We start from the raw sequence: 12,391 nt of genomic DNA, 5'->3' as shown, positions 1-12,391 counted from the left end.
AAGTAATATACTCAAGTTATATGTACACAAACCCAAAACAGGTAGGTAATAGTAAGAAAAGTAATGCAAACAGTGTAGAATTACAATAGGATGCAATAGGTGAACATAGGTCTGGGGGCAACACAAACCATATACTCCAAAAGTGGAATGCGAATCACGAATGGATCCCAGACCTATGGAGCTTGTAGAGGGTTGCTGGGACTGTAAGAAAACAGTGAGGGTGTCCAAGATACCCCACCCCAAGACCCTGAAAAGTAGGAGTAAAGTACACCTACTACCCCAAAAGGACACAATAGTCGTGATGGGGGATTCTGCAAGAACCACAAACACCAGCAAAGCACTGAAGACGGATTCCTGGACCTGAGGACCTGCAAGGCAAGGGGACCAAGTTCAAGAGTCGCGATAGTGTTTAGGGGGGGCAGGAGCCCAGGAAACACGGATGAAGGTGCAAGGAAGCTGCCTCCGGATGGAAGAAGCTTAGGATTCTGAAACAACAAAGAGGACTAGGAACTTCTCCTTTGGATGGAGGATGTCCCACGTTGTGATGAAGGTTGCAGAAGTGTTCCCATGCAGAAATACTGCAAACAGGCCTTGCTAGCTGCTAGCTGCAAGGGTCGATGTAGAGGTTTTTCGGTGCTGCTGGGGCCCAGGAAGGACCAGGATGTCGCCCCTTGGAGGAGGAGACAGAGGGGGCACTGAGCAACTCAGAGAGCCCCCACAGAAGCAGGCAGCACCCGGAGAAGTACCCGAACAGACTTGTGAACCGGAGCTGGCTCAGAGTCACAAAGGAGTGTCCCACGACGCTGGAGGCCAACTCATAGGGTTGAGCACTGCAGGACGGAGTGCTGGGGACCCAGGCTAGGCTGTGCACAAAGGAATCCTTGGAGAAGTGCACAGAAGCCAGAGCAGCTGCAAATCACGCAGTACACAGGTTTGCTGTCTGGTGTGGGGAGGCAAGGACTTACCTCACCCAAACTTGCACTGAAGGACCACTGGACTGTGGGGTTCACTTGGATCCAGCTCCTCGGGATGAGAGGGGACCCAGAGGACTGGTGATGCAGAAGTTTGGTGCCAGTGTTAGCAAGGGGAAGACTCCGTCAACCCACGGGAGATTTCTTCGGGATTTCCAGTGCAGGGTAAAGGCAGACAGCCCTCAGAGCATTCACCACCAGGAAGCAGTCGAGGAAGCCGGCAGGAGTAGGCGCTACAATGTTGCTGGTAGTCGTCTTGCTACTTTGTTGCGGTTTTGCAGGTGTCCTGTGGCAGTCAGTGGTCGATCCTTGGCAGAAGTCGAAGAGGGAAGTGCAGAGGAACTCTGGGGAGCTCTTGCATTCGTTATCTGAAGAATTCCCCAGAGGAGAGACCCTAAATAGCCAGAAAAGGAGGTTTGGCTACCAAGAAAGGAGGATTGGCTACCAAGAGAGGTAAGAGCCTATCAGAGGGGGTCTCTGACGTCACCTGCTGGCACTGGCAACTCAGAGCAGTCCAGTGTGCCCCCTAAACCTCTGTTTCCAAGATGGCAGAAGTCTGGGACACACTGGAGGAGCTCTGGGCACCTCCCCTGGGAGGTACTGGTCAGGGGAGTGGTCACTCCCCTTTCCTTTGTCCAGTTTCGCGCCAGAGCAGGGCACGGGGATCCCTTAACTGGTGTAGACTGGCTTATGCAGAGATGGGCACCATCTGTGCCCATCAAAGCATTTCCAGAGGCTGGGGGAGGCTACTCCTCCCCAGCCCTTTACACCTATTTCCAAAGGGAGAGGGTGTAACACCCTCTCTCAGAGGAAATACTTTGTCTGCCTGCCTGGGCTGCCTGGACTACAGGAGGGTAGAATCCTGTCTTAGGGGTTGGCAGCAACTGCAGTGGAAACCCCGGAAAGGCAGTTTGGCAGTACCCGGGTTCTGTGCTAGAGACCCGGGGGATCATGGAATTGTCCCCCCAATACCAGAATCGTATTGGGGTGACAATTCCATGATCATAGACATGTTACATGGTCATGTTCAGAGTTACTATTGTGATGCTATACATAAGTAGTGACCTATGTATAGTACTCGCGTGTAATGGTGTCCTCACACTCACAATATCCGGGGAATTTGCCCTAACTTGGCACCCAACCTTCACCAGGTGAAAGTTAAACATATAGGTGACTTATAAGTTACTTATGTGCAGTGAAAAATGGCTGTGAAATAACATGGACGTTATTTCACTCAGACTGCGGTGGCAGGCCTGTGTAAGAATTGTCTGAGCTCCCTATGGGTGGCAAAAGAAATGCTGCAGCCCATAGGGATCTCCTGGAACCCCAATACCCTGGGTACCTAAGTATCATATACAAGGGAATTATATGAGTGTTCCAGTGTGGCAATGAGAATTGGTAAATTTAGTCACTAGCCTGCAGTGACAAATTTAGAAAGCAGAGAGAGCATAAACACTGAGGTTCTGGTTAGCAGAGCCTCAGTGATACAGTTAGGCACCACACAGGGAACACATACAGGGCACATACTATAAGCACTGGGGTCCTGCCTAGCAGGATCCCAGTGACACAGGGGCTAAAACATACATACATACAGTGAAAATGGGGGTAACATGCCAGGCAAGATGGTACTTTCCTACAAGGCTAATAAGATTTATCTGACCTACGCCTGTAATAAAAGGTTAATAAATAGTCAAATAAGTCAGAAATCTAAAACAGGGTGAGAAATGACCTCCACTCTAAGTGCTTGAATCATAAAGCATTTCTGTGAATAGGAACTTTCCTGAGAATGTTTTACATATGGAAACCCATCAGTATGTTCCACCGCTGGTGACAGACACAACGTACAGAATTGTTTTGTGAATTAAACCTGGATATTGATGAGCAACCCACACCCAAGCCAGGAGAAAGACACAAATAACGCCCAATTTTGTTAATTGGCCTATAACCTTTAGCTTTATGAGCTCAGTCCAAACTGCACAGTAGTACTGCCCTACATGCACAATGTAATCAAGATTTGAGTAGCCACATAGCTAAAGCTGTTGACTAACTTACCTGCCAAGTTCAGCTTTTCGCATGTGGTTTTTTGTGAATTAACAGGACATTTGTAAATATCACCCATTCTGTTAGTGGGATAACCACTCCATGGAGCACCAACCAGCAGCCTGAAACAAGACGCACTAGTTGAACAATAATGAAAATGTCACTTACCCAGTGTACATCTGTTCGTGGCATCAGTCGCAGTAGATTCGCATGTTCTGCAATAGCTCGCCATCTGGTGTTGGGCCGGAGTGTTACAAGTTGTTTTTCTTCGAAGAAGTCTTTCGAGTCACGGGACCGAGTGACTCCTCCTTTTGTCTCCATTGCGCATGGGCGTCGACTCCATCCTCGATTGTTTTTCCCCGCAGAGGGTGAGGTAGGAGTTGAATTGTAGTAATAGTGCCCATGCAATGGAGTGACTAAGTATGCACTTATTTAAGGTTGAGATGATACATATATAAATAATTGAAGGTAACTTCCAAACTGCTACAGGCTCCCGGGGAGGCGGGTGGGCACATGCGAATCTACTGCGACTGATGCCACGAACAGATGTACACTGGGTAAGTGACATTTTCAGTTCGATGGCATCTGTCGCTGTAGATACGCATGTTCTGCAATAGACTAGTAAGCAGTTATTTCCCCAAAAGCGGTGGATCAGCCTGTAGGAGTGGAAGTAGTCTGAAATAATGTCCTTAATACAGCTTGACCTACTGTGGCTTGTTGTGCGGATAACACGTCTACACAGTAGTGCTTGGTGAATGTGTGAGGCGTAGACCATGTGGCTGCCTTACATATTTCTTGCATTGGGATGTTTCCTAGAAAGGCCATGGTAGCACCTTTCTTTCTGGTTGAGTGTGCCCTTGGTGTAATGGGCAGCTGTCGTTTAGCTTTAAGGTAGCAGATTTGGATGCATTTAACTATCCATCTGGCTATACCTTGTTTTGAAATTGGGTTTCCTGCATGAGGTTTTTGAAATGCAATAAAGAGTTGTTTAGTCTTTCTGATGTTCTTTGTTCTGTCAATGTAATACATTAATGCTCTTTTGACATCTAATGTATGTAGTGCCCTTTCAGCTACGGTATCTGGCTGTGGAAAGAACACCGGAAGTTCCACTGTTTGATTTAGATGGAACGGTGAAATAACCTTTGGCAAAAATTTAGGATTGGTCCTTAGGACGACTTTATTTTTGTGTAGTTGTATAAAAGGTTCCTGTATAGTAAACGCCTGAATCTCGCTTACTCTTCTCAGGGAAGTAATGGCGATGAGAAATGCCACCTTCCAGGTTAGGAACTGTATGTCGCAGGAGTGCATGGGTTCAAAAGGTGGACCCATAAGTCTAGTTAGGACAACATTTAGGTTCCATGAAGGAACAGGTAGTGTTCTTGGTGGTATAATTCTCCTAAGGCCCTCCATGAATGCTTTAATGACTGGTATTTTATATAGGGAAGTTGAATAGGTAGTCTGCAGGTATGCAGATATTGCTGCAAGGTGAATCTTAATGGAAGAGAAAGCTAGGTTAGATTTTTGTAAGTGAAGCAAGTAACCCACTACATGTTCTGGAGTTGTGTGTAATGGTTGTATTTGATTAATATGGCAGTAGCAAACAAACCTCTTCCATTTACTTGCATAGCAGTGCCTGGTGGATGGCCTTCTTGCTTGTTTTATGACTTCCATACATTCTTGGGTAAGTTGTAAGTGCCCGAATTCTAGGATTTCAGGAGCCAGATTGCTAGATTCAGCGATGCTGGATCTGGGTGTCTGATCTTTTGGTTGTGCTGTGTCAACAGATCTGGCCTGTTGGGCAATTTGATGCAGGGTACCACTGATAGGTCTAGCAGCGTTGTGTACCAGGGTTGCCTTGCCCAAGTTGGTGCTATCAATATGAGTTTGAGTTTGCTTTGACTGAGTTTGTTTACCAGGTAAGGAAGGAGAGGGAGAGGAGGAAAAGCGTAAGCAAATATCCCTGACCAGTTCATCCATAGGGCATTGCCTTGGGATTGTTTGTGTGGGTATCTGGATGCGAAGTTTTGGCATTTTGCGTTCTCCCTTGTCGCAAACAAGTCTATCTGAGGTGTTCCCCAGAGTTTGAAATAAGTGTTCAGTATTTGGGGGAGAATTTCCCATTCGTGGACCTGTTGGTGATCTCGAGAGAGATTGTCTGCGAGTTGATTTTGTATCCCTGGTATAAACTGTGCAATTAGGCGAATTTGGTTGTGAATTGCCCAATGCCAAATTTTTTGTGCTAACATGCTTAACTGCGTGGAGTGCGTCCCTCCCTGCTTGTTTAGATAATACATTGTTGTCATGTTGTCTGTTTTGACGAGAATGTATTTGTGAACTATTATTGGTTGGAAAGCTTTTAGTGCTTGAAAAACTGCAAGAAGTTCTAGGTGATTGATATGCAGTTTTGTTTGATGTACGTTCCATTGTCCTTGTATGCTGTGTTGATCGAGGTGTGCTCCCCACCCTGTCATGGAAGCATCTGTTGTTATTACGTATTGTGGCACTGGGTCTTGGAAAGGCCGCCCCTTGTTTAAATTTATGTTGTTCCACCACAGAAGCGAGAGGTAAGTTTGGCGGTCTATTAACACCAGATCTAGAAGGTGACCCTGTGCTTGAGACCACTGTGATGCTAGGCATTGTTGTAAGGGCCTCATGTGCAGTCTTGCGTTTGGGACAATGGCTATGCATGATGACATCATGCCTAGGAGTTGTAATACCATCTTTGCTTGTATCTTTTGTGTTGGATACATGCGTTGTATGATGGTGTTGAAATTTTGAATTCTTTGTGGACTTGGAGTGGCTACTCCTTTTGATGTGTCTATTATGGCTCCCAGGTATTGTTGTACCTTGCGTGGCCGAATCTTGGATTTTGTGAAATTGACGGTGAACCCTAGTTTGAAGAGGGTTTGTATGATATGATTTGTGTGATTTGAGCACTCTATTAACGAATGGGCCTTGATTAGCCAGTCGTCTAGATATGGGAACACATGTATTTGCTGCCTTCTGATGTGTGCAGCGACTACCGCTAGACATTTGGTAAAGACTCTTGGTGCGGTTGTTAATCCGAAAGGCAGTACCTTGAATTGGTAATGTATTCCTTTGAATACAAACCTTAGGTATTTCCTGTGCGATGGGTGAATTGGTATATGGAAATAAGCATCCTTGAGGTCTAAAGTTGCCATGTAGTCGTGCAGCTTTAGCAATGGCAATACTTCTTGTAGTGTGACCATGTGGAAGTGGTCTGATTTGATGAAAGTGTTGACTACTCTGAGGTCTAGGATTGGTCTCAGTGTTTTGTCCTTCTTTGGTATCAGAAAGTACAGTGAGTAAACTCCTGTGTTTATTTGTGTGTTTGGCACTAATTCGATTGCATTCTTTTGCAATAGTGCCTGCACTTCTATCTCTAGGAGATTGGAATGGTGTGTTGTTAAATTTTGTGCTTTTGGTGGTATGTTTGGAGGGAACTGTAGAAATTCTATGCAGTAACCATGTTGGATAATTGCTAGAACCCAAGTGTCTGTAGTGATTTTCTCCCATGCTCTGTAATAATGACCTATTCGTCCCCCCACTGGTGTTGTGTGGAGGGGGTGAGTGACATGTGAGTCACTGTTTAGTAGTAGGGGTTTTGGGGCTTTGGAATCTTCCTCTATTTCTAGGGAATTGCCCTCCTCTATATTGTCCCCGAAAACCTCCTCTATACTGTCCTTGGTAACTGGACGGTGTGGCTTGTGAGGTGCTGGCTTGTGTGCTTTGACCCCGAAACCCCCCTCGAAAGGGCGTTTTACGGAATGAGCTGTAATTCCCTCTGCTCTGCGGGGAGTAGAGTGCGCCCATGGCTTTGGCAGTGTCCGTATCTTTTTTGAGTTTCTCAATCGCTGTGTCCACTTCTGGACCGAACAGTTCTTTTTCATTAAAAGGCATATTGAGAACTGCTTGTTGAATCTCTGGTTTAAATCCAGACGTTCGGAGCCATGCATGCCTTCTGATAGTTACAGATGTATTAATTGTCCGTGCAGCTGTATCTGCAGCGTCCATGGAGGAGCGGATCTGGTTGTTGGAGATGGCCTGTCCCTCCTCAACCACTTGTTTTGCCCTATTTTGGAAGTCTTTGGGCAGATGTTCAATGAGATGTTGCATCTCGTCCCAGTGGGCTCTGTCATAGCGCGCAAGTAGTGCCTGGGAGTTCGCGATGCGCCACTGGTTTGCAGCTTGTGCTGCGACTCTTTTACCAGCTGCATCAAACTTGCGGCTTTCTTTATCTGGGGGTGGTGCATCTCCAGATGTGTGAGAGTTGGCCCTTTTTCTAGCTGCTCCTACAACAACAGAGTCTGGTGGCAGCTGTGTTGTGATGAAAGCCGGGTCTGTAGGAGGCGGCTTATACTTTTTTTCCACCCTTGGTGTGATTGCCCTACTTTTGACCGGGTCCTTAAATATGTCTTTTGCGTGCCGGAGCATACCAGGGAGCATAGGCAGGCTTTGGTAGGAGCTGTGGGTGGAGGAGAGTGTGTTGAACAGGAAATCATCCTCGACCTGTTCTGAGTGGAGGCTTACGTTGTGAAATTGTGCTGCTCTAGCCACCACCTGAGAGTACGCGGTGCTGTCTTCTGGTGGAGATGGTTTTGTAGGGTATGCCTCTGGGCTGTTATCTGACACTGGGGCGTCGTATAGGTCCCATGCGTCCTGGTCTTGGTCACCCTGGCTCATGGTGGTGTGAGCTGGGGAGTGTGATGGCGTTTGTGCTGGTGAAACGTTAATCACGGGCGGAGGAGAGGGTGGTGGTGTAACTCTTTTCACCACTTTTGGTTGTGGTACTTGTTCCGCCTGGAACTCCAACCTTCTCTTTCTCCTAATGGGGGGAAGGGTGCTTATTTTTCCTGTCCCCTGCTGAATGAAGATACGCTTTTGCGTATGGTCCGCATCAGTTGCTTGTAGCTCTTCCTCAAACCTATGCTTCTGCATTTGGGAGGTTAGCGAGTGCTCTTCTGTATAAGAGCCTGAAGCTGGGTCGCTTGCAGTTTGTTTCGGCGTCGAAACTGTGTCTGCGTGTTTTTTCGGCTCCGAGGTGACTTTTTTCCTTTTCGGTGCCGAAACCTCTCGGCGTCGAGCCGTGTCCACACCGGCATCTCGGTGTCGAGGCTTGTCTCCAGCACTTTCTCGGTCCCGAGAAGGCTGCGTGCCGGTGTCTCGACCGGAGTCGGACGATCTCGGCACTGTTTGGGCCTTTTTCGGTGCCGACGGTCGGTCACCGATTTTATGGGTTGAGCCATGGCCTGGTGGCAGTGGCGTCCCCTGGGCCTTGTAAATGTTTCTTTGTGTGGTTTTCGACGTCTTACTCACGGTTTGTGTATCGTCGAATCCTTCGGAGTCTGAGTCTTGGATCGAGAAGGTACCTTCCTCTTCCTGTTCCTCGAACTCCCGTTGGGCTGTCGGTGCGGACGCCATTTGAAGTCTTCTGGCTCGACGGTCTCGGAGTGTTTTTCGGGACCGGAACGCACGACAGGCCTCGCAGGTGTCTTCGCTGTGCTCAGGTGACAGGCACAGGTTGCAGACCAAGTGTTGGTCTGTGTAGGGGTATTTATTGTGGCATTTGGGGCAGAAACGGAACGGGGTCCGTTCCATCGGCGTTCCTCAGCACGCGGTCGGGCCGACCAGGCCCCGACGGAGGATCGAAAAACTACCCTGAAGGGCACCGGAGCTCTTCGATCTTCGATGCGGTGTTGAATCTAAGTACGCCGATCCCGAACGCAACAATACCGACGAAAATCTTCCGAAATTAACTATTTTTTCCGTTCCGAAACTCGGAGCGACAGGAACACGTCCGAACCCGATGGCGGAAAAAAAACAATCGAGGATGGAGTCGACGCCCATGCGCAATGGAGACAAAAGGAGGAGTCACTCGGTCCCGTGACTCGAAAGACTTCTTCGAAGAAAAACAACTTGTAACACTCCGGCCCAACACCAGATGGCGAGCTATTGCAGAACATGCGTATCTACAGCGACAGATGCCATCGAACCTCATATTTTCATATGTTACATTTATTACATTTATCTTGTTACATTTATTGGTTTACATCAACGCTCATTTAGACCAACTATAAGAGGCAGACATGCAGTTTATTTGTTATCAGTAAGAAACTAGTATACAATATTCGCTGTGGGGATGGGTGCTGCTTCAGAGAGTTCATGCTGTATGGTTTTGAGTGGTGGTTTCAGAGTGTAAAAGGAAAGAGAGTACTATGTTAAAAGTCAGACTTTTACCCCAGGAAATTCAAGTGCAGTGACAACCAAGCAGCATCAAAAGGTGCGAATACTGGTGTTCTTCATTACCTAAGACACTGGATGGATGTCTATGATCAGCAAAGACCTACATGAAAGGAATTACTGTAGACTCAAGTTGAAGTATCATACAACACTGGTATCACAATTATAATTAGGTTGCGACTCACTAGCCGAGTTTGTTGTGAACGCGTAACAATTTGGATGATATAAATACGTATAGAGTCAAAATGGGAATTAAATGGTAGAACGTGCACACAATACAATATTCAATAAATCAGTAAAGCAACGCAATACAGGTACGAAACCAGGGACCCCTGCTGTTAACACTACTTTACCTTTGCGATCACTAAATGATCTCTAACACAAGAACGTGCTGAAAACTAGAAAAGACAGCACAATAGAAATACAGTCCATGTAAAAATAGAACAGTTCAAACAAATACATATCAGCACCGTGTTTGTCATTGCTAACCACTCACAATCACACCACTTTTAAATGGATGATCAGAATGCTCCTGCCAAAAATTTGGTGCCAAATTTACTAAGAAGTCTCTCAATGCAATAGTGTTTTGCATAATTGTAGGAAAGTCCCCCTTTTTGCCCTGGTCACCCCCAAACCTTTTGGACAGGTACTGGTGGTTAGTGACTCTTGGCTGTGCCCTGGATACTGCTTACCAGTCCCAGGGCCAGTGCTCTGTGTAAAGTGGATATGCAAATTAGGCTAATTATAATTAACCTACCTATAAGTCCCTAGTATATGGTAGGGCATGGAGGTTTAGGGACCCCAGCATAGGTAGTGCCCCATAGGTGCACTGTTGAGGTGCCCAGTGACATTTTAAAGGCAGGCTTGCCATGCTGGCTGCTTTTAAACTAAAGTTACATGCAAATTCGACTTTGGAATTAAAAGTAGTTCCAAAGTCTTAAACTACCTTATTTTTACATACAAGTCACGCCTAAGGTGCACCCTATGTGCCCCTAGGGCTGGGTGCCATGTAACTATAAGCAGGGACCTTATAAAAATAGTTTTATAAGCCCTGGTGAGGTAAAACAGCCAAATTCGTTTTTTCCTCATTTAAGTGAACAGCCTCCATAGGCTAGAATGGGGAGACTTTATTTTAATTTAAAAAATCCCCTTAAGTAATAGATACAACAAATTTGGTATCAAATTAATTGTTATAATAACTCCCACAACTTCCAGTTGTTGGATTTAATATACCTTGTTCAGGGAAAGAGTTTTAAACTTTATCAGAAAAGTTGCCAACTTTAGCCCTGCAGTGTTTTTGCTGCTGTGCTTTGCTTGGCCAGCCTCTGGCAGCCTGGCCAGGCTGCCTAGATGAAGTGTGAAGTAGCCTGGCTCAACACAAAGAGATGTGACTGGGGGAGGAGATCTCCCCTCAGCAGATGGGGAAGCAGGAAGGGGAAGGGCTGCCAAACTGGACTTCAAAGGCAGAGAAGGACGTTTGGAGCAAACCAGCAACACCCTCAAATCCTGCAAACCCAGACAATTAGGTGCCCCCTTGATTAGATTAGTAGAGGGCAGGAGAGGGATGTGTTTAAGCTTTTTAGCCACACCAGTGGGTGGGCTCAGACAGATGTAACCTCCAAAAATCACTATCAGCCATGATGGATTTTTTAGGAATGTTGCTCCCTGCGATTGATTTTTGCCACACTTCCCAGGAAGTGGTCATCACAGGGGGAAGGACCCTGTCTCTGATTGGAGAACCAGCACCCCCCTGTTTTTCACCCAGGAGCAAGGATACAACTGGCAGACCTGCACCCACACCTCAGATCCCTATCAGATTCTAACAAGGAAGATCTACAGAAGAAGAAGGACTGCCCTGCTGGACCCCTGGCCTGCACCTGGACACTGCACTCTGGGGACCTGCACCAGCTGCACACTTGGGCTTCACCACAAGAAGGACTTTGCCTGGCTTCAACTGGTTCAAGGAGGGACTCCCTGTTTGCTACAGGTTTAAAATTGCTAACCAGAGTCCCCTGCACCAACTCCTGAAGAAACCAACCAGCTGACCACTGTCCAGTGGTCAAAAAGGAGTTTGCGCCAGGTGCATTCTGGGAGTTGTAGTCCGCACCCTCAAGGAGCATCTCAGAGCTTCCGGAACCTTGGGGTGAACTGTGGACCTCAAAAGAACCTTAAAAGAACATCTGGAAGAAGATCCAGAAGTTTGGAGAAGTTTGGAGAACTTTTGGAAAAAAGCTCTATAGAGGGACTGACCTGCCGCGGCAACTCTAGTCGGCTTACCTCAACCGCGACCCAGCCTGACTTGCAGGTTCATCCCGGTGAAAAAAAATCTCCAAAAAAGAGACTAAGTCCGAACGTAGGAAGTTGACCGGGACCTCCCAGCTAGCGTATCTGAATAGGAGTCCAAGGACCTCAGATCAAGATTCAGGTTTGTCCTGGTCGAAGGATTTTCACCTAAAAAAAACAACTAAATCCAAATGTAAAAATCTCCACCAAGGGCTCCCACGATGCGTATCTGAGGAAGAGTTCCAGGAGGTCAGATTGGACTGGCAGGTTCGTCCCGCTGAAGAAAATCTCTAGAAAAACAACTAAGTCCTAAGGTAAACTTTTGACCGAGGCCTCCTGCGGGCTCTAGCCGAGCTGGGCTCCATCGTGGTCGGCCTTAAACTTTGACTTTGCCCTGGTTGAGGTGCGACCAGATGACCAGATTAGCGCTTTTTGTTTCTATGCGCTAGAAAGCAATAATTCTTTAAAAATTCATATCTCATGTTCTCCTTATCCGATTTTATTCATTTTGTTGTCATTTTAAAGCTAAACATATTTCCTATGTTTATGAATTGATGTTGGATTTTTAAACTGTTTCCTGTGTTTTATTTGATCACTGTTTTGTGAAATTTGAATGCTTTACACTTTGTCTCCTAAGTTAAGCCTTGTTGCTCGTTGTCAAGTTACCAAGGGTTGAGCTAGGTTTAATTTACTGAGCTCTAACTGGACCTAAGTGGAGATTAGTGGCCTATTGCTAAGTGTAGGTACTTACCTGCCCTTACCAATCACCCATGTTCCAATAATAATTTAGAACAAAACCTTCCTGGCTCCTCGAAGACTCAGTATCAGTGTGATGA

General features: G+C 46.6%; 1 protein-coding gene across 1 annotated transcript in view; it reads right to left on the bottom strand.

Moving 5' to 3' along the window:
• The window catches only part of ITGA2 (integrin subunit alpha 2), a 475,911-nt gene that overhangs the window by 361,714 nt on the left and 101,806 nt on the right, over positions 1 to 12,391 (bottom strand). The window contains exon 3 of the mRNA XM_069221707.1: positions 3,024 to 3,133. Coding sequence (XP_069077808.1) covers positions 3,024 to 3,133 — 110 coding nt within the window. The remainder of the gene's footprint in view (positions 1 to 3,023; positions 3,134 to 12,391) is intronic.

The sequence above is a fragment of the Pleurodeles waltl genome, chromosome 1_1 (assembly GCF_031143425.1).
Source record: "Pleurodeles waltl isolate 20211129_DDA chromosome 1_1, aPleWal1.hap1.20221129, whole genome shotgun sequence".
Lineage (NCBI taxonomy): Eukaryota > Metazoa > Chordata > Amphibia > Caudata > Salamandridae > Pleurodeles > Pleurodeles waltl.
The sequence above is the reverse complement of the archived record's forward strand: the minus strand, read 5'-3'. Positions and strand labels throughout refer to the sequence as shown.